This window comes from Pecten maximus, chromosome 7 (assembly GCF_902652985.1).
Source record: "Pecten maximus chromosome 7, xPecMax1.1, whole genome shotgun sequence".
NCBI classification, from domain to species: Eukaryota; Metazoa; Mollusca; class Bivalvia; order Pectinida; family Pectinidae; genus Pecten; species Pecten maximus.
In genome coordinates this window covers 11,637,960-11,665,272 of record NC_047021.1, presented here as the reverse complement: position 1 = coordinate 11,665,272, position 27,313 = coordinate 11,637,960, and the positions used below count along the sequence as shown (strand labels likewise).

General features: G+C 39.3%; 1 protein-coding gene across 4 annotated transcripts in view; it reads right to left on the bottom strand.

The window, feature by feature from the left end:
• Positions 1-27,104, bottom strand: part of LOC117331607 (A-agglutinin anchorage subunit-like) — a 39,170-nt gene extending 12,066 nt beyond the window's left edge. Inside the window, exons 1-10 of one of the 4 annotated variants that reach the window (XM_033890415.1) lie at positions 26,583-27,104; positions 20,656-21,970; positions 20,026-20,133; positions 11,758-11,933; positions 11,328-11,390; positions 9,211-9,424; positions 7,396-7,472; positions 6,050-6,253; positions 1,717-2,233; positions 1,393-1,500 (exon numbers count right to left, since the gene is read on the bottom strand). In XM_033890415.1, the coding sequence (XP_033746306.1) occupies positions 1,393-1,500; positions 1,717-2,233; positions 6,050-6,253; positions 7,396-7,472; positions 9,211-9,424; positions 11,328-11,390; positions 11,758-11,933; positions 20,026-20,133; positions 20,656-21,781 (2,593 nt within the window). In that variant the 5' untranslated portion in view covers positions 21,782-21,970; positions 26,583-27,104. Of the gene's footprint in view, positions 1-1,392; positions 1,501-1,716; positions 2,234-6,049; positions 6,254-7,395; positions 7,473-9,210; positions 9,425-9,786; positions 10,921-11,327; positions 11,391-11,757; positions 11,934-20,025; positions 20,134-20,655; positions 21,975-26,582 lie in introns of those variants that run through there. The other 3 variants (XM_033890416.1, XM_033890417.1, XM_033890418.1) reach the window with 3 other exon arrangements.
• Between the last annotated feature and the right edge of the window lie 209 nt (positions 27,105-27,313).

Genomic DNA, 27,313 nt, shown 5'->3' with positions numbered 1-27,313 from the left:
GGTGATTACATTGCTAGGGTGATTACATTGCTGGGGTGATTACATTGCTAGGGTGATTACATTGCTGGGGTGATTACATTGCTAGGGTGATTACATTGCTGGGGTGATTACATTGCTAGGGTTACTACATTACTGTGATGATTACATTGATGGGGGTGATTACATTGCTGGGGTGATTACATTACTGGGATGATTACATTGCAAGGGTGATTACATTGCTGGGGTGATTACATTGCTAGGGTGATTACATTGCTGGGGTGATTACATTGCTGGGGTGATTACATTGCTAGGGTGATTACATTGCAGAGGTGATTAAATTGCTAGGGTGATTACATTACTGGGATGATTACATTGCTAGGGTGATTACATTGCTGGGGTGATTACATTGCTGGGGTGATAACATTACTAGGGTGATTACATTGCAAGGGTGATTACATTGCTAGGGTGATTACATTGCTGGGGTGATTACATTACTGGGATGATTACATTGCAAGGGTGATTACATTGCTGGGGTGATTACATTGCAAGGGTGATTACATTGCTAGGGTGATTACATTGCTGGGGTGATTACATTGCTAGGATGATTACATTGCTGGGGTGATTACATTGCTAGGGTGATTACATTGCAGAGGTGATTAAATTGCTAGGGTGATTACATTACTGGGATGATTACATTGCTAGGGTGATTACATTGCTGGGGTGATAACATTACTAGGGTGATTACATTGCTAGGGTGATTACATTGCTAGGGTGATTAAATTGCTAGGGTGATTACATTGCTGGGGTGATTACATTGCTAGGGTGATTACATTGCTGGGGTGATTACATTGCTAGGGTGATTACATTGCTGGGGTGATTACATTGCTAGGGTGATTACATTGCAGAGGTGATTAAATTGCTAGGGTGATTACATTACTGGGATGATTACATTGCTAGGGTGATTACATTGCTAGGGTGATTACATTGCTGGGGTGATAACATTACTAGGGTGATTACATTGGTGGGGTGATTACATTACTGTGATGATTACATTGGTGGGGTGATAACATTACTAGGGTGATTACATTGCTAGGGTGATTACATTACTGTGATGATTACATTGGTGGGGTGATAACATTACTAGGGTGATAACATTACTAGGGTGATAACATTACTAGGGTGATTACATTGCTAGGGTGATTAAGCTGCTGCCGTGTACGCTGCTAAGATAATGATTGCATTGCAACGATGATAACGTATACTCTATAAGCGCGAGAAAGAACGTCGTTAGGGTAACGGCAGTGATTTATTTTGACACGTGCTTACTCCGGTGATAAACCCGTGATTATCCAATACAAATTCGGTATTACAAATATCTAAGAGTATACGTGTAATACGGTATTGATGGCGTACCGTAGATAGGTATCACAAGCTCGGATGCTATCTGTCGACCCAGTGTACTATAGACGAAGAACTGTGGCTTAAGTTGGAGGTCCTGTGCTGTGATCGCTGTCGGCAGAACTGATAATTAAACAATATTCATTATTGGCTTAGGTCATGTTATAAATAATACATTGTATCTACTTAAATGATATATGTACTACATTCTAGATAACTTTAGATAATAATCATACATTAAATCTGAACTAATAGTGCATGGTAACAAAATCATAGTAAATAATAATGGTAGATTCTCAACTTAATCGGTGTTCCGATACGTTATATTGACTTACTTACCCAGGGTTGCCGTGTTCTTGTCGTAGTAAGGCCTGGCTGTGTACCACTGGGGTTCTTGGAAGGTCACTGGAGTATACAGCTTGTCTGTTACCCGTCGTCGGTGCGCACGCACCGTATACCTGTGGCCAAGCTGCAGAAACGTGAAGTTTACTTGGACGTTTGAAATAAGGATATTTACGTCACGGACCTCCTGTACTTTGGAGAGTTTGGTGGAAACACTGCCGATTATCTCGGAAGCCACCATTTTCGTGCCGTCTGACATAGCACTGGACTCGGAGGTAGCATGTTCTAAAGAAGAAGTAATGTTCCCTACCAAACTTGTCAGATATATCTCTGATTGGCTGATCTGTGTGACGTATAGATCAGTATAAACGGTGTGGAGTTCTGGTGATAATAGGTCTATGGTAAAGTCGATACAGTCGGCCCATGTATAGTCCTTCTCTCGTCGACCTCCCAGACCGTCCAATGATCTCCGGAGTGTGGGTGGCAGGAACTTCCATATCCCAGACAGCAGGATCTGTATGATATATAACTTAATATTCCATGTTTGCGCATAGTATGATGAAATACATGTATATTCAAAATATGAAAAGATATAATGTTAATAAAATATTATTGACACCAAAATATATCCTTTTGACTTATGTTAGATTCTAAATAGTTAACAGAATACCCGATTCCAAACTTGCTGAACGCCTTCTCTCGTTTTGGGGTGATTTCTTTTTCCTAGAAAGATTATGTAATTAAAGTATACTGCAACTTATTACGCGAAACACTCTCAGCGAGGTTGAAGTGCATGATTAAATTATACGCGGCACTATTACCATGCATATGGGAATAAAATCCTTCTCGAAGGCCCGCTAGTTTTTGTTTTTCGGCATAGCCGTATAATATACCTTAGGCACCAGATATGACGCGCCAGCTGGCGGTACTGGTCAAGATGAAGTATGTGATTGGTCAATGTAGCGGTAATTTATAAATGCAAAATGCAGATATGCAGTTAAAAACGAAACAAATTTGAGATTGAATGCAAGCTGAATAAGTGGATGTATCTTTTCAAATGACAAAAAAATTATATTCCTGATTCAAATGCAGTCTTATTATCACCAAAAATGATTCAAACTGATATAGTTTTTTATCCGTACTGAAACGCATTAGTTTGTTAATTTATTTTATCAGCAGTTTTACATTATAACCACCATTGGTTTGTTTGGTTTGTTTTTGTTTAACGTCCTATTAACAGCCAGGGTCATTTAAGGACGTGCCAGGTTTTGGATGTGGAGGAAAGCCGGAGTACCCGGAGAAAAACCACCGGCCTACGGTCAGTACCTGGCAACTGCCCCACGTAGGTTTCGAACTCGCAACCCAGTGGTGGAGGGCTAGTGATAAAGTGTCGGGACACCTTAACCACTTGGCCACCGCAGCCCTTATAACCACCAGCATTAAAGCCACATACTTCCAAATAACCTAAAATTCTTGTTGCACATATGTATTAATGGCAATCCAAGATGCTCATTCACGCTCTCCTAACACTAAAATGACCACTAGCCTGGACGCTTGACTGGGGGAGTCCTTGAGACATCAGTGTATGAAAATAACTCGATTTGTCACGGAGCCGAGAACGAGGCTATAACAACGTGCGCTGCACATAAACTACACACATGGCTGTTGTTTACATATCGAACATACGTGAACTTTGCCTAATAATGCTTTCATTTAAACGTATTAACAGAATATTCACGTAATAACTGAACAAAATAAACAAACATAGTTTACATTTAAATACTTAATTTTGAAATGTAACAATATATATGCATACAACAAAACATTGATAAAATTTTAGATCGGTGAAGTTGACAATGTTCAAAAGCTAACCAGCAATCCAATAGACGTCCGGCAAAATCGGAATTCGAGTTTATTCCCTTTTCTTTTCTCGCCTTAGTTCCAACGAATCATTTCCTTTTCTAAGGAAATACTCGGGTTTTGCCGATTCCACGCACTTTTGCGTCTATTTCTGTCTACGTTTTCGCAGGTCCACGCTTTCGGCGTTCCGCCCTTTTGTATGTACTGTAATACCCGTCGTTGCATTGTGGGACTAATTTTCTGAGAAACTTGGTCCGGCAGCCACAGTTATTATTTTTGGGAATCCCCCGTATACTTTCATAAATATACATTTTCTTTCAGTTTCTGATTCACGATAATCTGTTAGGTACATTGTATGTATCAAGTCCGAAAACTGTAAAAAGCTCAAAACGTAAACATTGATAAATGTTTTTTCGGGAGTATGTGGCTTTAAAACTATGCCGTTTATCTTTTTTAAAGATATTTCTTGGATATTTTGTTTGATAAGAGGCTGATTTCATCGAAGAGTTTATCAGAACAGGCAACCAAGACATTGTAGTCTCATTGATCATCGCTCGAGAACTTTGAATAAGCCGCTCACCTCGGTATTTCTACGTGACCAACACGAAAAGCTCACCAATAAGTCGTATAAGTGAGAAAGACATTCCCGTCTCTCGATAGTTTTATCCCAGCTGCCCAAACATGCTGTTAACATGTCTCAGTCGATTCGATTTCAAAGGTTTGTCCCTATTATCAATTTATCTATGGTAAATATCGACTGCTGACAGAAAAATATGGCTTCGAGGAACGCAGATTGGATAACACGGGCGAGCTATAGGTTCGATATATGATATCGTCAGGACATATTCCCTGTCTTTGTGATATATAAACGTAGACGCTCGTGCCTGTTGATATTCATTTATTACTTTAAACCTTGCGGTTTATCACTACACAAATACATACAATACATACATGACAGATGATTACTGTTGTCTCCGCCTTGGTCTTAGTTTTCTCCCCTCGTTTTATTGATTTTGACTTGTAATTACGGTTTTGTTCAATGTCGGTACCTTGTTGTTACTGTTTCCATATTTATAATACCTGTATCGGTATGATTTATAATACCTGTATCGGTATGACTTATAATACCTGTATTGGTAGGATTTATAATACCTGTATCGGTATGATTTATAATACCTGTATCGGTATGATTTATAATACCTGTATCGGTATGATTTATAATACCTGTATCGGTATGAATTATAATCCCTGTATCGGTATGATTTATAATACCTGTATCGGTATGATTTATAATACCTGTATCGGTATGATTTATAATGCCTGTATCGGTATGATTTATAATACCTGTATCGGTATGATTTATAATACCTGTATCGGTATAATTTATAATACCTGTATCGGTATGATTTATAATACCTGTATCGGTATAATTTATAATACCTGTATCGGTAGGATTTATAATACCTGTATCGGTAGGATTTATAACGTGTAACCGTATGATTCATAACCTGTTTCCATATAATTCATAACCAGCACCGTATGTATTTAACCTGTATCCATATGCTTTATAACCTGTATCCATATGTATTTTGACCTGTGATGTTATTTTTTGTGGTGACTATTGTAAATAAATGCTAGCATTCGAAAGCTCTCTAGGCCGAAAGTAACTGGCGGCCATTGTTTTAGCCTACAACACCTGGAGCTGTATTACTACACAGACCAAATCACTGTAAATCGTAGTATACAGTCTCATGAATACAATTTGGTTAACAAACGACATATAGGCAAATGCAACACAGAATGTAAATATATGAAATATTACCTGTATCCATATGAATTATTACCTGTATCCATATGAATTATTACCTGTATCCATATGAATTAATATGAATTATTACCTGTATCCATATAAATTATTACCTGTATCCATATGAATTATTACCTGTATCCATATGAATTATTACCTGTATCCATATGAATTATTTACTGTATCCATATGAATTATTACCTGTATCCATATAAATTATTACCTGTATCCATATGAATTATTACTTGTATCCATATGAATTATTACCTGTATCCATATGAATTATTACCTGTATCCATATGAATTATTACCTGTATCCATATGAATTATCTACTGTATCCATATGAATTATCTACTGTATCCATATGAATTATCTACTGTATCCATATGAATTATTACCTGTATCCATATGAATTATTACCTGTATCCATATGAATTATTACCTGTATCCATATAAATTAGTACCTGTATCCATATAAATTATTACCTGGATCCATATGAATTATTACCTGTATCCATATGAATTATCTACTGTATCCATATGAATTATCTACTGTATCCATATGAATTATTACCTGTATCCATATGAATTATTACCTGTATCCATATGAATTATTACCTGTATCCATATAAATTATTACCTGGATCCATATGAATTATTACCTGTATCCATATGAAGAATTTCATAACGTCCTGGTCTGTGTCTCGGACGATGCCGTCAATAATTTCAAAGTAGCCATAATTCTTTACAAGGACCTGACTAGACGACGTTACCCCAGTAGCGTCGCTCCACTGTAGGTTCGGAAGCCTCGCCGACAATGTCTCCATGGATATCAGTACGGACTGAGAGGGATCCTGGGAAATCACCTGCATAACGATATTAGTCAATATGGGCAATATAGGGGATCCCGTGGTCAGGGGGGGGGGGGGGGGGGGGGGGGGGGGGGGGGGGGGGGCTAATACATTGTATCTTAGGTAAATGTTAATTATAAATACTGGTCAATTGTAACTTAGGTAAATGTTAATTATAAATACTGGTGAATTGTAACTTAGGTAAATGTTAATTATAAATACTGGAGTAACACATTGTAACTTAGGTAAATGTTAATTATAAATACTGGAGTAACACATTGTAACTTAGGTTAATACTAATTGTAAATACTGGTGAAACACATTGTAACTTAGGTAAATGTGAATTATAAATACTGGAGTAACACATTGTAACTTAGGTAAATGTTAATTGTAAATACTGGTGAAACACACTGTAACTTAGGTAAATGTTAATTGTAAATACTGGTGAAACACACTGTAACTTAGGTAAATGTTAATTGTAAATACTGGTGAAACACACTGTAACTTAGGTAAATGTTAATTGTAAATACTGGTGAAACACACTGTAACTTAGGTAAATGTTAATTGTAAATACTGGTGAATTGTAACTTAGGTAAATGTTAATTGTAAATACTGGAGTAACACATTGTAACTTAGGTAAATGTTAATTGTAAATACTGGAGTAACACACTGTAACTTAGGTAAATGTTAATTGTAAATACTGGAGTAACACATTGTAACTTAGGTAAATGTTAATTGTAAATACTGGTGACTAATACATTGTAACTTAGGTAAATGTTAATTGTAAATACTGGTGAAACACACTGTAACTTAGGTAAATGTTAATCATTTGTGCAGCTTAATATACGTATGTTTGTTTTCTTCTTCATCCGGATACATTTCACTTTTCATCGCATAATTAAATATCAAACCCCATTAAAATGCACGACAGTCGTACCACTCGATCGTGTTAAAACATGTTCAGCAAGGAAGTATCACAAAATAGGCCTAGTAGCAGGAACTTATGTTTAGCGAGCACTAGAACAATGCCGCCCCTGTGTAGTGGGTAACCTTAGTAACGTTCTACATCGCTATATTACAATAGTGGGTGATACATTGTTACATCCGGTTACCACATCCATGCATCATAACATTTCTTGGAATGAAGTGATACTTACATTAGCGAGCTTTCTCTCAATGCCCAGTGTCGTAGTGAGCAAAGACTTTAATGTAGTGTACAGGTCATCCGTCCTCCCTGTCATATAGACATGAATTTAGGTAACGGAATAAAGAAACACTAAAAAACCTTTAATAGGTACAAATTGTAGGGAAAGATACAAATAAAAACTATAGATAGGGGTCACAAGTATTTAAAGGACCATTGCATGTAAGGTACAAACACAGACTATAGTGTAATATATACCTTGTAGAGTAAGGTACGTTGTACAAACACAGACTATAGTGTAATATATACCTTGTAGAGTAAGGTACGTTGTACAAACACAGACTATAGTGTAATATATACCTTGTAGAGTAAGGTACGTTGTACAAACACAGACTATAGTGTAATATATACCTTGTAGAGTAAGGTACGTTGTACAAACACAGACTATACGTGTAATATATACCTTGTAGAGTAAGGTACGTTGTACAAACACAGACTATACGTGGGGAACACATGTACTCAATAGGTACAGTGTAGGGTAAGGTACAAACACAGACTATACTTGGGGAACACATGTACTCAATAGGTACATTGTAGTGTATCTATTCGTGAGGAACACATGTACTCAATAGGTACATTGTAGTGTATCTATTCGTGAGGAACACATGTACTCAATAGGTACATTGTAGTGTATCTATTCGTGAGGAACACATGTACTCAATAGGTACAGTGTAGGGTAAGGTACAAACACAGACTATGCGTGGGGAACACATGTACTCAATAGGTACATTGTAGTGTATCTATTCGTGAGGAACACATGTACTCAATAGGTACATTGTAGTGTATCTATTCGTGAGGAACACATGTACTCAATAGGTACAGTGTAGGGTAAGGTACAAACACAGTCTATACGTGGGGAACACATGTACTCAATAGGTACATTGTAGTGTATCTATTCGTGAGGAACACATGTACTCAATAGGTACATTGTAGTGTATCTATTCGTGAGGAACACATGTACTCAATAGGGACATTGTAGTGTATCTATTCGTGAGGAACACATGTACCAAATAGGTACATTGTAGTGTATCTATTCGTGAGGAACACATGTACCAAATAGGTACATTGTAGTGTAAAGTACAAACACAGACTATACGTGGGGATGTGTGATTACATCAAACGACAGATCTGGAGCTACTTCTAAAACGTTTACAATAGGAGATAGAAAAGGGAATGGTTATAGGACGTACCATTACCGTGAAACTTCAATGATGGGGATTAACTTCAGGGTAGCAGATAGAGAGACGAGGGATAAGAGAACAGTGTCGGGGATCCGACTTCGTCTCAACAGAGGGTCACGACCAAAACACACATAATGGCAAGGTTAAGGAGAAGATCCGGTGTGATAACATCTAATCACAATACCCCGTAAAGTGTTTGGGAGAAGAGCATACTACGACTGGCATGACCTCTCACACGAGAAAACCACGACAACAATAGAAACTTCGGAGAGGAAGTCCCTAAGTATAGATGGCTAGGAGTAACAACATGTTTTACAATGTTGGCCGATGTACTGTATCCGGGAAGCAGAAAATCGTCCAGCTTGAGTCGGCAGAGATTTGGCCAGTCACTGCCGACTCGTGTCTAGGTCAGGAGCCAAAAAGCTCAATGAGCGGTTGACCAGACATACGACAGCATCTAGGTAACGTTATAGGTAGAATTAAGGAAAAGATATTAAAGTAAGGGTCGATTTAATATCATAACATAGTTCCTCATCTTGTTCGTTTGGTGAATACAATCATGAAGGGACGTGCACGAGTAAACTCACCATCGTCCTGTAGAAGACGTCTACCCTTTCGCACTTCAGGGTCATTATCGTAATCATCGTACTCCTCGTTGTCGTTTACATTATCAGAGGATTCGTCTGATCGTTTCTTACGTCTCTTCAGATCTAGCATGTAATCGTAGTCACCATAATCTGGTACTTGGCTAAAGTAAACATTCAGGGCCTGTGCTACACGTATAATGTAGTTCTGTAGGACCTGGGACAGAGAAAAAACATAATATAGTTCTGTAGGACCTGGGACAGAGAAATAACATCATGTAGTTCTGTAGGACCTGGGACAGAGAAATAAACATAGTGTAGTTCTGTAGGACCTGGGACAGAGAAAAAAAACATAATGTAGTTCTGTTGGACCTGGGACAGAGAAATAAACATAGTGTAGTTCTGTAGAACCTGGGACAGAGAAAAAAACATAATGTAGTTCTGTAGGACCTGAGACAGAAATAAACATAATGTAGTTCTGTAGGACCTGGGACAGAGAAATAAACATAGTGTAGTTCTGTAGAACCTGAGACAGAGAATAAACATAATGTAGTTCTGTAGGACCTGAGACAGAAATAAACATAATGTAGTTCTGTAGGACCTGGGACAGAAAAAAAACCCATAATGTAGTTCTGTAGGACCTGGGACAGAGAAATAAACATAGTGTAGTTATGTAGGACCTGGGACAGAGAAATAAACATAGTGTAGTTCTGTAGGACCTGGGACAGAAAAAAACCATAATGTAGTTCTGTAGAACCTGGGACAGAGAAATAAACATAGTGTAGTTCTGTAGGACCTGAGACAGAAATAAACATAATGTAGTTCTGTAGGACCTGGGACAGAAAAAAACCATAATGTAGTTCTGTTGGACCTGGGACAGAGAAATAAACATAGTGAGTTCTGTAGGACTTGGGACAGAGAAATAAACAAAATGTAGTTATGTAGGACCTGGGACAGAGAAATAAACATAGTGAGTTCTGTAGGACTTGGGACAGAGAAATAAACAAAATGTAGTTCTGTAGGACCTGGGACAGAGACAAAACATAATGTAGTTCTGTAGGACCTGGGACAGAAAAAAACCATAATGTAGTTATGTAGGACCTGGGACAGAGAAATAACATAGTGTAGTTCTGTAGGACCTGGGACAGAAAAAAAACATAATGTAGTTCTGTAGAACCTGGGACAGAGAAATAACATAATGTAGTTCTGTAGAACCTGTGACAGAGAAAAAAACATAATGTAGTTCTGTAGGACCTGGGACAGAGAAATAAACATAGTGTAGTTCTGTAGAACCTGGGACAGAGAAAAACATAATGTAGTTCTGTAGGACCTGAGACAGAAATAAACATAATGTAGTTCTGTAGGACCTGGGACAGAAAAAAACCATAATGTAGTTCCTAAGGACCTGGGACAGAGAAATAAACATAATGTAGTTCTGTAGGACCTGGGACAGAAAAAAAAAATAATGTAGTTCTGTTGGACCTGGGACAGAGAAATAAACATAGTGAGTTCTGTAGGACTTGGGACAGAGAAATAAACATAATGTAGTTCTGTAGGACCTGGGACAGAGAAATAAACATAGTGAGTTCTGTAGGACTTGGGACAGAGAAATAAACATAATGTAGTTCTGTAGGACCTGGGACAGAGAAAAAAACATAATGTAGTTCTGTAGGACCTGGGACAGAGAAATAACATAATGTAGTTCTGTAGGACCTGGGACAGAGAAAAAAACATAATGTAGTTCTGTAGAACCTGGGACAGAGAAAAAAACAATGTAGTTCTGTAGAACCTGGGACAGAGAAAAAAACATAATGTAGTTCTGTAGGACCTGGGACAGAGAAAAAAACATAGTGTAGCTTCTGTAGGACCTGGGACAGAGAAAAAAACATAATGTAGTTCTGTAGGACCTGGGACAGAGAAAAGGATTGTTAATTTGTTTACCAGTGCCGCTTTGCCATTCGGAGGAACTGGAGGCAACTTGGGTACATACTACAGAGTCTTACCCAAGGACATTCACAGAGAATCACAGGGCGGTAGACAGGACGTTGGTAGAATATAACAACACATTAACAAACTATCATTATAATAAACAAAATTTGATTGTGATGGTAGTATTATACCTTGTTTTGGGATACTGGGGTCTGATATTGTTCTAACGTGAAGTACAGAGATGGCGGCTCCAACTAAAGGAAAAGATAAACTTGAAAAGGCATACATGTACAAAGTTAAACTTTATCAAAATGAAAGTATTAACAATATAAGTGTAAACAGGAAAATAACAGATCTTAATCCTATCCATCAAACGGCGAATATTTCTATTGACGACGTAAAACTGACACTAATTAAATCGAACGCTGGAGGGGACGCATGCACGTTAATAATACGGTAATTAACTGTCCAACGAACGCTGGAGGGGACGCATGCTCGTTAATAATACGGCAATTAACTGTCAAACATAACAACAAAGTATGACATGACTTAAATGCAGAGTAAACTCCATAAATGTACAATACGTGTATACAACGTTGTACAAATTACCATGTGACTTGCCTGTAAAATGTACGTATTAACTCCATCAATGACAATTTGTTGGAGGGATGTATCGAACAGCGCACCGACTCCAAATGACGTCACAGCAGACCTCTGTAGAGTTTCGAGACTGAGTGAGGACTGGAGGGACTCGTCTAGTCCCAAGGGGTCGAGGATCTCGTGCAGTTCCGTCAGCGCTGTAAAAAACACCGGTAAACGACATGATGCAATGTTGTTGAACTCTATTGAACGAACTTTGCGGACAAACATATGTAAAAGGTTATACAAATTTCAACACCACCAGCCGTTTTGTTCGTAAACCTTACAGTTTTTCTTTCAAATACTTCGACGCAATTTCGAATTGCTGCATTAAAATGTATAAAAATAAACAGTATTATACGTCTCATCTAAGTAACGCGCCTGGTGTTTTGGGAATTTTGGTGAAATATATCTAACCCGATGGTGAAACATCTGACAACAGTTTTATGTATTATACATGTACATGTACTGCGGTATATTGTATATTGTATAAAATATCAATAAAACATCATATCAGTATGGTCACGTCATTAATAGATCGGAGCCAAAATCAAAATTTTCTATGAATATAATTAAGTATGTACATGCATTAAGCTGTATAGTATTGATTTATGTATGTAGGAAAGTGTCATATGAATTGAAAAAAAGAAGTAATTATGATAAACACAGCGCCAAAATGACGATATAATTATGAAACTGTTCTCAATTAGAATCCTCGCTACGTTTGATTCATTCGTAGCTCACAGCGAAGCATTTCCATGACGTTGATCAATATGACGTAATAATCACGCTATGTGATCTGCAGCCCAGATTAATATTAAGGCAATAGGAGACTGCAGTGGTAAATGTAAATATATATAGAGGTTACGCAACGACTGGTTGTTGTATATGGTATTTCTTTCACTCGAGTTAGTTATTTTTCAAGCTTAGCGAGTGTTTTTTGTATCTTTTGAAAAATAACTAACGAGAGTTAAAGAAATTCCATATAAAGCAACCCCGAGTTTGTGTGACCTGTTTCTACCACAATAGAAAAACTATTCTGAGAATTAAATGACCAGTTTTGTGTCATTGCTAATCAATATGTAAAACTGACAAATTAGAAAATGCATGAAAATATTACAATTTATTACAAATAATAACACAATAAGCAGGTTTGTTCTTTCAAAGCAATAAACTGATATAAATCGATATATATTTTCCAAAATATAACCAAACATCCGCGAGCTACTTCTTATGCGTTAACATTTCCATGACATCGTGAAAAGGCTTTCAAGTGTTAGCCAATCAAATTGCATTGAACCACGTGATTAAACAAATAGTCCCGGTCAAAGTTCACCGTGTCAAACGCATTTAGAGTTGATATGAACTGAATATTATTCAACAGTTGCAATGATTTTTTCATGTCTTGGGAGTTTGATAACACCCACCTATTGTCGTAGAAATAACTTTACTAAACAAAACAGAAAATTATCAGATCATAACTATCACATAATTCCCATTAGTGTAGTGACATGCAGAACAATGTACGTGTCGTCGTCACAAAATGACGTTGTTTTATCTGAAGTAACTACATGTATAGCAAGTGTATTTTTGACGCCATGACAATTCGTGCTACCGGAATAACAAAAACCGATTGATCTATGTTGCCTGCATCACGGTGGAATATACTGATTAAAATTGATGACTTTGTGTTTGTTCTCACAAACTATACATTTTTGACGGCAACCTCTCCCCCTTTAGTGACGTCACAAGAACAGGTCCCATTGACAGCGCAAAATTTGTTGAAGGTTAAACGTAAGAGAAACTTAAATTTAACACGGAAATATAAGTATGTACTAAACTGCCTTCCTTTGAACGTTATGGCCCTGTAATTCTCACAGGATTGCAGACAAACTAATTGTAACGCGTTTCAATTACACCTTCTTGCTAGAGGATATAAATCTACTTTGATAGATCAGGAACTAGACAAAGTCAGGGTACTTGACAGAGCCAGCCTTCTAGAATACAAAGTCAGAACTCCGACACAAAGGGTTCCTTGTGTTGTCACGTTCCATCCTAACTTGCCGTCAATTTCTTCCATTTTACATAATCATTGGCGCATCATTGAGTCGTCAGCTGCACTTAAACGGATCTTTCCAGAACCACCGTTATTGGCCTATCGTAGACCAAAAAATGTAAGAGATCTGGTGGTGAGCAGCAAATTACATTCATCTGCCTCTGTCGTTACAACAGGCTCCTTCAACACATGCAGCAAAAAAACGTGCAAATTGTGCCCATACATTGAGTCCACAGACACGTTTAAATGTGTAATAAACAACCGTGTTTATCACATTTTACAAACACTGACATGCACATCAGCCAATGTTGTATATCTCCTCTCCTGCAAAAAATGCAAAATGCAGTATGTTGGAGAAACCAGCACAAAGCTCAACATCAGAATCAACAATCACCGTTGCTCTATCAAGCAAAACAGACCAGACTTTCCTGTGGCAAGGCATTTCAATTTACCTAGTCACAGTTGGAAGGATATGCAGGTGGTCGCCATTGATCACTGTCCTACCTGGAATGAAACGAAACGTCGTTCCAGAGAAAGATACTGGATTACCAATCTCCAAACCTGCTACCCTCGGGTAATGAACGAACGTTAAAGACGTCTTCTGGATGTACTCTCCATCTGACCATTATATTTGACTATTCATGTAGTTAATTATTCAATTTGTTAAAATTTTCATAATTGCTGTACTTTTTGGGGCATCTATTCATTGTTGCTCTTTGAGACTCACATTTAGTCGCCTCCCGCCATCATGCAACAGCATCTTGGTCCGAGTTTGGCCCGAATCGTCTGTTTCCCGTAGCGTCCTGTAGGGACACTTCGGCATTCGTATTTTTTATATTTTCAGTCTTGATAAATATTTGTAGTAGTTTTTTCACACCCCTCTCTATGATTCTAATGATCTAAAACATATTTTTCTAAAGTTTTTCAGACTTTGTACACGATATTTAATCAATCACTGAAGAGACGATAATGCAACATTTTTTATTCCGAAATCTGATATCAATGCAATGTCGTCCACTAGCAGTATTTAGGGACGAATCGTCTATGAACTCTTCGATATACTTTCACGTGCGGGGGAATTCAAATATCTCTGCCGTTGGTCGCATAGCGTTCTAGTGTTGAACATGATGCAGTCACGCTAGTACCCGCCTTCGGCCCACGTTTGCCGAAGGGTCATTGTGGTTTCTCCAGTTACTAAAACATTATTCTTATTGTATTTTATTGTATTTCCAGTACTTCTTATATATATTATGTGATTGTATTTGTAATTTTTTGTGTTTTGATAAAGGGGCGGATTGCCTCGAAAATTTAACAAGCCTTATTGTTCACACTGTTTGAATTACTTCTTTGCCCCATATATATATATATAGTTCACGACCAAGTCGGCAAATGTATGCCAATGTACACGGTTACATCTCTGATATTCAAATGTAACCGTAGTTAGGTAGTGACCTACGAATAATCATTTTACTTTTAGTGACTAGACTCGGAGGGTAAAACTCAATACGTTATATTCACTGAGTGAAAACTGTAGTTTGCGTGTTATATTCCCAGGCTGGTCCAAGTGGTATGCTAATAAGTATTGGGCGTATCTCAGCTGTTCTGACAGTTATATGTGTGGTTTATGTAGACGATGCAACTCAATATGTCAGTCACGTCACCCGGACACAGTTGAACGGTATACCATTTCTTCCGGTCTTTAAATACCGGAATTCATCACAGGTTTCAGGTTACTTGTCAACAGAAATTAAAATTTTGATACCAGACCAGGTCAGACTAGCCCATGTTTTATAATATGATCAGGTAAATTATGTGTAAATTCATGCAAAGCCAATTGAATCCGTCCATAGAATATCGTCTTCCACATATGTACCATTCAAATGACAAGCATGTTGTTCAAACATATCACTGTATGTTAGCCGCTAGTAAGGTGACATTTACCTATGTCGTTATTGAACGTAGCATATATATATCAACATATGTTGTTGATGTGCGTTAGATGTTTACCAGTGTGTTTAGTAATCGTTAGATGTTTACCAATGTGGTAAGTGAACATTTCGTGTTTACCATGTGGTAAGTGAGCGTTAGATGTTTACCAGTGTGGTTAGTGAGCGTTAGATGTTTACCAGTGTGGTTAGTGAGTGTAAGATGTTTACCAATGTGGTTAGTGAGCGTTATATGTTTATCAGTGTGGTTAGTGAGCGTTAGATGTTTACCAGTGTGGTTAGTGAGCGTTAAATGTTTACCAGTGTGGTTAGTGAGCGTTAGATGTTTGCCAGTGTGGTTAGTGAGTGTAAGATGTTTACCAATGTGGTTAGTGAGCGTTAGATGTTTACCAGTGTGGTTAGTGAGCGTTAGATGTTTACCAGTGTGGTTAGTGAGTGTAAGATGTTTACCAGTGTGGTTAGTGAGCGTTAGATGTTTACCAGTGTGGTTAGTGAGTGTAAGATGTTTACCAGTGTGGTAACTTAGCGTTAGATGTTTACCGGTGATGTAAGTGAGTGTATGATGTTTACTAGTGTGGTTAGTGAGTGTAAGATGTTTACCAGTGTGACTAGTGACCGTTAGATGTTTACCAGTGTTGTAAGTGAGTGTAAGATGTTTACCAATGTGGTTAGTGAGCGTTAGATGTTTACCAGTGTGGTTAGTGAGTGTAAGATGTTTACCAATGTGGTTAGTGAGCGTTAGATGTTTACTAGTGTGGTTAGTGAGTGTTAGATGTTTACCAGTGTGGTTAGTGAGTGTAAGATGTTTACCAGTGTGGTTAGTGAGTGTAAGATGTTTACCAATGTGGTTAGTGAGCGTTAGATGTTTACCAGTGTGGTTAGTGAGTGTAAGATGTTTACCAGCGTGGTTAGTGAGTGTATGATGTTTAACAGTGTGGTTAGTGAGTGTAAGATGTTTACCAGTGTGGTTAGTGAGCGTTTGATGTTTACCAGTGTTGTAAGTGAGTGTAAGATGTTTACCAATGTGGTTAGTGAGCGTTAGATGTTTACCAGTGTGGTTAGTGAGTGTAAGATGTTTACCAATGTGGTTAGTGGGCGTTAGATGTTTACTAGTGTGGTTAGTGAGTGTTAGATGTTTACCAGTGTGGTTAGTGAGTGTAAGATGTTTACCAGTGTGGTTAGTGAGTGTAAGATGTTTACCAATGTGGTTAGTGAGCGTTAGATGTTTACCAGTGTGGTTAGTGAGTGTAAGATGTTTACCAGCGTGGTTAGTGAGTGTATGATGTTTAACAGTGTGGTTAGTGAGTGTAAGATGTTTACCAGTGTGGTTAGTGAGTGTAAGATGTTTACCAGTGTGGTAACTTAGCGTTAGATGTTTACCGGAAAGGTAAGTGAGTGTATGATGTTTTACAGTGTGGTTAGTGATTGTAAGATGTTTACCAGTGTGGTTAGTGAGCGTTAGATGTTTACTAGTGTGGTTAGTGAGTGTTAGATGTTAACCATGTGTGGTTAGTGAGCGTTAGATGTTTACCAGTGTGGTTAAGTGAACGTTAGATATTTAATATGTGTGGAAAGTGAATGTTTCATGTTAACCAGTGAGGTAAGTGATCGTTAGATGTTTACCAGTGTGGTAAGTGATCGATAGATGTTTACCTGTGTGGTAAGTGATCGATAGATGTTTACCGGTGTGGTTAGTGAGTGTAAAATGTTTACCAGTGTGACTAGTGAGCGTTAGATGTTTACCAGTGTTGTAAGTGAACGTTACATGTTTCCTTTTGTAGTAAGTGGTCGTTAGGTGTCTGCCTGTGTAGTTGTAGTAAGCATTATATGTTTATTTGTAGGGATAGTGAGCGTTATTGTAAGTGAACGTTACAGTTTTACCTGTTTGTTTATTGAGCATTATATATTTATATTTCATTTGTGGTTAGTTAGTGTTACATGTTTATCTGTGTGACCAGTGAGTGTTATATGTTTACCAGTGTGACCAGTGATCGTTATATGTTTACCTGTGTGACCAGTGAGTGTTACATGTTTACCTGTGCGACCAGTCAGCGTTATATGTTTACCTGTGGGGAAAGTGAGTGTTACATGTTTACCTGTGTGACCAGTGAGTGTTATATGTGTATCTGTGTGACCAGTGAGTGTTACATGTTTACCAGTGTGACCAGTGAGTGTTATATGTGTATCTGTATGACCAGTGATTGTTATATGTTTACCTGTGTGACCAGTGAGTGTTACATGTTTACCTGTGTGACCAGTGAGTGTTATATGTTTACCAGTGTGACCAGTGAGTGTTACATGTTTACCTGTGGGGAAAGTGAGTGTTATATGTTTACCTGTGTAACCAGTGAGCGTTATATGTTTACCTGTGTGACCAGTGATCGTTATATGTTTACCTGTGTGACCAGTGAGCGTTACATGTTTATCTGTATGACCAGTGAGTGTTATATGTTTACCTGTGTGACCAGTGAGCGTTACATGTTTATCTGTATGACCAGTGAGTGTTACATGTTTACCTGTGTGACCAGTGAGTGTTACATGTTTACCTGTGTGACCAGTGAGCGTTATATGTTTACCTGTGGGGAAAGTGAGTGTTATATGTTTACCTGTGTGACCAGTGAGTGTTACATGTTTACCTGTGTGACCAGTGAGTGTTACATGTTTACCTGTGTGACCAGTGAGCGTTATATGTTTACCTGTGTAACCATTGAGCGTTATATGTTTACCTGTGTGACCAGTGAGCGTTATATGTGTACCTGTGTTGCTAGTGAGCGTTACATGTTTACCTGTGTGACCAGTGAGCGTTATATGTTACCTGTGTGACCAGTGAGCGTTATATGTGTACCTGTGTGACCAGTGAGCGTTATATGTTTACCTGTGTGACCAGTGATCGTTATATGTTTACCTGTGTGACCAGTGAGCGTTACATGTTTACCTGTGTGACCAGTGAGTGTTACATGTTTACCTGTGTGACCAGTGAGTGTTACATGTTTACCTGTGTGACCAGTGAGTGTTACATGTTTACCTGTGTGACCAGTGAGTGTTACATTTTTACCTGTGTGACCAGTGAGCGTTATATGTCTACCTGTGGGGATAGTGAGTGTTACATGTTTGCCTGAGTGACTAGTGAGTGTTATATGTTTACCAGTGTGACCAGCGATTGTTACATGTTTACCTGTGGGGATAGCGAGTGTTATATGTTTACCTGAGTGACCAGTGAGCGTTATATGTTTACCTGTGTGACCAGTGAGTGTTACATGTTTACCTGTGTGACCAGTGAGTGTTACATGTTTACCTGTGTGACCAGTGAGCGTTATATGTTTACCTGTGTGACCAGTGAGTGTTACATGTTTACCTGTGTGACCAGTGAGTGTTACATGTTTACCTGTGGGGAAAGTGAGTGTTATATGTTTACCTGTGTGACCAGTGAGTGTTATATGTGTATCTGTATGACCAGTGAGTGTTATATGTTTACCTGTGTGACCAGTGAGTGTTACATGTTTACCTGTGTGACCAGTGAGTGTTACATGTTTACCTGTGTGACCAGTGAGCGTTACATGTTTACCTGTGTGACCAGTGAGTGTTACATGTTTACCTGTGTGGCCAGTGAGTGTTATATGTGTATCTGTATGACCAGTGAGTGTTATATGTTTACCTGTGTGACCAGTGAGTGTTACATGTTTACCTGTGTGACCAGTGATTGTTATATGTTTACCAGTGTGACCAGTGAGTGTTACATGTTTACCTGTGGGGAAAGTGAGTGTTATATGTTTACCTGTGTGACCAGTGAGTGTTATATGTGTATCTGTATGACCAGTGAGTGTTATATGTTTACCTGTGTGACCAGTGAGTGTTACATGTTTACCTGTGTGACCAGTGAGTGTTACATGTTTACCTGTGTGACCAGTGAGCGTTACATGTTTACATGTGTGACCAGTGAGTGTTACATGTTTACCTGTGTGGCCAGTGAGTGTTATATGTTTACCTGTGTGACCAGTGAGCGTTACATGTTTATCTGTATGACCAGTGATTGTTATATGTTTACCTGTGTGACCAGTGAGCGTTACATGTTTATCTGTATGACCAGTGATTGTTATATGTTTACCTGTGTGACCAGTGAGTGTTATATGTTTACCTGTGTGACCAGTGAGTGTTATATCTTTACCTGTGTGACCAGTGAGTGTTACATGTTTATCTGTATGACCAGTGATTGTTATATGTTTACCTGTGTGAGCGCTGCACGTTTACCTTTATCACTTGAAGCACTGGTTGACGACAGACACGCCATGTACAACTGTTTGGTTGTCCTTGTAAAGACACTGTCTATAGAGGGGTCCAGAGGATCCTCAAGCAATCCTGTAATCAAGGGGTCAAAGTTTAATCAATATAGATATACTCTCTTCCCTCGTAGTGTTACAGGCAGCTGGTAATAAGTAAGCATACGAACAGAATATCGCCGAAAAATATGAATTTATCATGAATAGTCAGTAGGAATGCTTCATACTACAGGTACAGTATAATGTAGTACACCATAAACAAATCAAGGCAAGTTGATATGGAAATTCTCAGAGTATTTTATATGTATTATGCAATATCATCAACCATTTTAAATATGCAAGTATCTTTAAATATAAAAATAGGAACGTCTTTAACATAACAAGGAAATCTTATCAAGTCATAATTAAATGAGATATGTTTATTGTTGACAACATATCATGTAAATTAAGTACAAAAGATGCACATTTATTTGAATAATAATTGTTAACTTGCTATAGTAAGGGAGCGCCAATAGTTGTTTACGGTGTTTCAGTTTAACTAAATACATTTAGAAACGGAACTGGAACCAAAATGGAATAAATTAGTAATGTAAACACTCACTTTGGAGTTTGGGGTACAGACTATCCATGTCGATTGGGTTCGTGTATGCTGTATCTGTTTCATCCACGTATCCCTCACTAATCAAATCCTCGCGGGCAATGATCCATTGTCCGCACGCAAAGGTGTAGAAGTCCATACAAGGGTCAGTATTCGTATCAATCATAGACCACATCTCGTACCCCACAGAGAAGCACTGGCTAGTCTCACATACGGGCACTGTAGAGGTGGGGGATACAGAGGTTGTCTGGCCCGGTGGTTCGAGTGAAGGTTGCTGTGTCGTTGATTCCTTTGTCGTCGTTATCTTTGTTGACGTGATCGTTTCACTAGTCTTCATTGTTGTTTTTATGGTCGATGATGGTTTTGTGGTCGTTGCTGGTTTCATCGTCGTTGTTAGTTGTGTGGAAGTTGTTGCTGTTATCGTTGTCGGTTTTATGGTCGTTGTTGGTTTGGTTGTCGTCGTTGCTTTTCCGGTCGTTGTTGGTTTCATCGTTGGTTTCATCGTCGTTGTTGGTTGTGTGGGCGTTGTTGTAGTTGTCGTTGTTAGTTTTGTTGTCGTTGTTGGTTTGGTTGTCGTCGTTGCTTTTCTAGTCGTTGTTGGTTTCATTGTCGTTGTTGGTGGTATGGAAGTTGTTGCCGTTGTCGGTTTTGTTGTCGTCGTTGCTTTTGTGGTCGTTGTTGGTGCCATAGCCGTTGTTGGTTTGGTTGTCGTTGTTGGGTTAGTGGTCTTTGTTGGTTTCGCGACTGTTGTTGGTTTCATTGTCGTTTTGACTTTTGTGGTCGTTGGCTGTTTCATTGTCGTTGTTGATTTCGTGGTCGTTGTTGGCCTCGCTGGCGTTTTTGATTGTGTGGTCGTTGTTGGTGTTGTTGTTGTTTTTGTAGGTTTAAATGTCGTTGTTGGTTTAGCAGTTGATACTTTCATTGTATTGGCTGGGTTTCCAGTTATTGGTGAATTAACTGACGTCGTCGCGGAACTTGTTAGCATAGATTTTGGTGTGTTTGGTTTAGTCAGCTGTTTTGTCGTCGTTTTTGTCATCGATGTTGTTGATGTGAGTGACGCAATGGCAGTCGTCTGCTCAGTGACTATAGCCGTAGTAGGCCCATCGCTGGCGGGAGAAATACCGGTCATTATCGTTGTTGTTTCAACAGTTTTTAATGAAGACTGTTTTTGGGTTGTGTCTGGTGGGGATGTAGTAGTCACTGATGGCGTGGGAGAGGCAGTGTTGGGTAGACTGGTAACACCGGGAATGATGGAGGTAGATATTGGAGAATCACCGGAGGGCAGATGTACTCTCGGATATTGCACTTACGGAGGAGGCTAGCTTGGAAAAATAAAAAAGGTCATCTGAGAAAAAAGTATCAAGGCAGAAAACATGAAAATGGAAGAAATATCATTTTAATTATTAGATATGGGACAATAAACAAAGAACAGGGTACCTCTAAACATAGGATAGGGGACCATAAACATAGAACAGGGTACCTCTAAACATAGGATAGGGGACCATAAACATAGAACAGGGTACCTCTAAACATAGGATAGGGGACCATAAACACAGAACAGGGTACCTCTAAACATTGGATAGGGGACCATAAACATAGAACAGGGTACCTCTAAACATAGGATAGGGGACCATAAACATAGAACAGGGTACCTCTAAACATTGGATAGGGGACCATAAACATAGAACAGGGTACCTCTAAACATAGGATAGGGGACCATAACACAGAACAGGGTACCTCTAAACATTGGATAGGGGACCATAAACACAGAACAGGGTACCTCTAAACATTAGGATAGGGGACCATAAACATAGAACAGGGTACCTCTAAACATAGGATAGGGGACCATAAACATAGAACAGGGTACCTCTAAACATAGGATAGGGGACCATAAACACAGAACAGGGTACCTCTAAACATAGGATAGGGGACCATAAACATAGAACAGGGTACCTCTAAACATAGGATAGGGGACCATAACATAGAACAGGGTACCTCTAAACATAGGATAGGGGACCATAAACATAGAACAGGGTACCTCTAAACATAGGATAGGGGACCATAAACACAGAACAGGGTACCTCTAAACATAGGATAGGGGACCATAAACACAGAACAGGGTACCTCTAAACATTGGATAGGGGACCATAAACATAGAACAGGGTACCTCTAAACATAGGATAGGGGACCATAAACACAGAACAGGGTACCTCTAAACATTGGATAGGGGCCATCAACACAGAACAGGGTACCTCTAAACATAGGATAGGGGACCATAAACATAGAACAGGGTACCTCTAAACATAGGATAGGGGACCATAAACACAGAACAGGGTACCTCTAAACATTAGATAGGGGACCATAAACATAGAACAGGGTACCTCTAAACATTAGGATAGGGGACCATAAACATAGAACAGGGTACCTCTAAACATTAGATAGGGGACCATAAACATAGAACAGGGTACCTCTAAACATTAGATAGGGGACCATAAACATAGAACAGGGTACCTCTAAACATTAGATAGGGGACCATAAACATAGAACAGGGTACCTCTAAACATAGGATTGGGGACCATAAACATAGAACAGGGTACCTCTAAACATTGGATAGGGGACCATAAACACAGAACAGGGTACCTCTAAACATAGGATAAGGGGACCATAAACATAGAACAGGGTACCTCTAAACATAGGATAGGGGACCATAAACATAGAACAGGGTACCTCTAAACATAGGATAGGGGACCATAAACACAGAACAGGGTACCTCTAAACATTGGATAGGGGACCATAAACATAGAACAGGGTACCTCTAAACATAGGATAGGGACCATAAACATAGAACAGGGTACCTCTAAACATTGGATAGGGGACCATAAACATAGAACAGGGTACCTCTAAACATAGGATAGGGGACCATAAACATAGAACAGGGTACCTCTAAACATAGGATAGGGGACCATAAACATAGAACAGGGTACCTCTAAACATAGGATAGGGGACCATAAACATAGAACAGGGTACCTCTAAACATTGGATAGGGGACCATAAACACAGAACAGGGTACCTCTAAACATTGGATAGGGGACCATAAACATAGAACAGGGTACCTCTAAACATAGGATAGGGGACCATAAACACAGAACAGGGTACCTCTAAACATAGGATAGGGGACCATAAACACAGAACAGGGTACCTCTAAACATTGGATAGGGGACCATAAACATAGAACAGGGTACCTCTAAACATAGGATAGGGGACCATAAACACAGAACAGGGTACCTCTAAACATAGGATAGGGGACCATAAACATAGAACATGGTACCTCTAAACATTGGATAGGGGACCATAAACATAGAACAGGGTACCTCTAAACATAGGATAGGGGACCATAAACACAGAACAGGGTACCTCTAAACATAGGATAGGGGACCATAAACATAGAACAGGGTACCTCTAAACATAGGATAGGGGACCATAAACATAGAACAGGGTACCTCTAAACATTGGATAGGGGACCATAAACATAGAACAGGGTACCTCTAAACATAGGATAGGGGACCATAAACACTAGAACAGGGTACCTCTAAACATAGGATAGGGGACCATAAACATAGAACAGGGTACCTCTAAACATAGGATAGGGGACCATAAACATAGAACAGGGTACCTCTAAACATAGGATAGGGGATCATAAACACAGAACAGGGTACCTCTAAACATAGGATAGGGGACCATAAACATAGAACAGGGTACCTCTAAACATAGGATAGGGGACCATAAACACAGAACAGGATACCTCTAAACATAGGATAGGGGACCATAAACATAGAACAGGGTACCTCTAAACATAGGATAGGGGACCATAAACATAGAACAGGGTACCTCTAAACATAGGATAGGGGACCATAAACATAGAACAGGGTACCTCTAAACATAGGATAGGGGACCATAAACATAGAACAGGGTACCTCTAAACATTGGATAGGGGACCATAAACATAGAACAGGGTACCTCTAAACATAGGATAGGGGACCATAAACACAGAACAGGGTACCTCTAAACATAGGATAGGGGACCATAAACAAAGAACAGGGTACCTCTAAACATAGGATAGGGGACCATAAACATAGAACAGGGTACCTCTAAACATAGGATAGGGGACCATAAACACAGAACAGGGTACCTCTAAACATAGGATAGGGGACCATAAACATAGAACAGGGTACCTCTAAACATAGGATAGGGGACCATAAACACAGAACAGGGTACCTCTAAACATAGGATAGGGGACCATAAACATAGAACAGGGTACCTCTAAACATCAGATAGGGGACCATAAACACAGAACAGGGTACCTCTAAACATAGGATAGGGGACCATAAAAACATAGAACAGGGATACCTCTAAACATAGGATAGGGGACCATAAACACAGAACAGGGTACCTCTAAACATAGGATAGGGGACCATAAACACAGAACAGGGTACCTCTAAACATAGGATAGGGGACCATAAACATAGAACAGGGTACCTCTAAACATTGGATAGGGGACCATAAACATAGAACAGGGTACCTCTAAACATAGGATAGGGGACCATAAACACAGAACAGGGTACCTCTAAACATTGGATAGGGGACCATAAACACAGAACAGGGTACCTCTAAACATAGGATAGGGGACCATAAACATAGAACAGGGTACCTCTAAACATTGGATAGGGGACCATAAACATAGAACAGGGTACCTCTAAACATAGGATAGGGGACCATAAACACAGAACAGGGGTACCTCTAAACATTGGATAGGGGACCATAAACACAGAACAGGGTACCTCTAAACATTGGATAGGGGACCATAAACACAGAACAGGGTACCTCTAAACATAGGATAGGGGACCATAAACATAGAACAGGGTACCTCTAAACATTGGATAGGGGACCATAAACATAGAACAGGGTACCTCTAAACATTGGATAGGGGACCATAAACATAGAACAGGGTACCTCTAAACATAGGATTGAGGACCATCAACATAGAACAGGGTACCTCTAAACATAGGATAGGGGACCATAAACACATAACAGGGTACCTCTAAACATAGGATAGGGGACCATAAACATAGAACAGGGTACCTCTAAACATAGGATAGGGGACCATAAACACAGAACAGGGTACCTCTAAACATAGGATAGGGGATCATAAACATAGAACAGGGTAACTCTAAACATAGGATAGGGGACCATAAACACATAACAGGGTACCTCTAAACATAGGATAGGGGACCATAAACATAGAACAGGGTACCTCTAAACATAGGATAGGGGACCATAAACATAGAACAGGGTACCTCTAAACATAGGATTGAGGACCATCAACATAGAACAGGGTACCTCTAAACATTGGATAGTGGACCATAAACACAGAACAGGGTACCTCTAAACATAGGATAGGGGACCATAAACATAGAACAGGGTACCTCTAAACATAGGATAGGGGACCATAAACATAGAACAGGGTACCTCTAAACATAGGATAGGGGACCATAAACACAGAACAGGGTACCTCTCAACATAGGATAGGGGATCATAAACACAGAACAGGGTACCTCTAAACATAGGATTAGGGGACCATAAACACAGAACAGGGTACCTCTAAACATAGGATAGGGGACCATAAACATAGAACAGGGTACCTCTAAACATAGGATAGGGGACCATAAACACAGAACAGGGTACCTCTAAACATAGGATAGGGGACCATAAACATAGAACAGGGTACCTCTAAACATAGGATAGGGGACCATAAACACAGAACAGGGTACCTCTAAACATAGGATAGGGGACCATAAACACATAACAGGGTACCTCTTATGATAATTTGGTAGTTAATTCCAGGCACCAATAATGTAAGACTATAAACTTACCCCGGTCGTGGCTGACAACGACGAGGCGAGAATAGCAACAGTGATTATGAGAACAAGGACAATAACAGCTAAGTATAAAGACATTCCAAAAACCATCTTAGTCTTCGTGCACCTTCGCTTTGGTTCCTCCGGTTTAGGGGCTGGTGCGACATTATGCAAAGCAACTCGTGCCGACAATGGGAAATATTGGAACGCCGATTGTTCCGACCCATTACAGAGAGCGTCGAGTCGATCATCATCCCGTGTAAACCCTCCTGGAATTGTTCGAGGATACTTGGAGTCCTGGAGCAGGTTAGCAGGAGAAAGTGTCAACTCCGAACATGCTACAGATGTCACGGAACCATCAAAAAAGCTCAATAGATTACTGGGCGGGTTTCTTGGAAGGGTTCTCCTGGCTAGACTTCTGATGTCGCCAATATATCCCTGGAAATGGTATCCGGATATACTTGGTAAGGCCCGCGGATTTTGATGGCGACCCGGCCACATCTTCACGGAGTGTCCATGTTATACGACAATACAGTACCGGTACTATACTCGATACTGGTGAGTCTATTTACCCGACTTATACGCATTAAGTTTAAGGCTACGCAATACTAATTCGTTGGTTCTTATGTGTCCACTTTTGAAATAACAATGTATTGGCCATGGAATATTGGTATGTTTAATCGTCTAACACACCGTGAAGGATGACATTTAGTACAATTTTCAGATAGCGTTTAGGACATGAACAG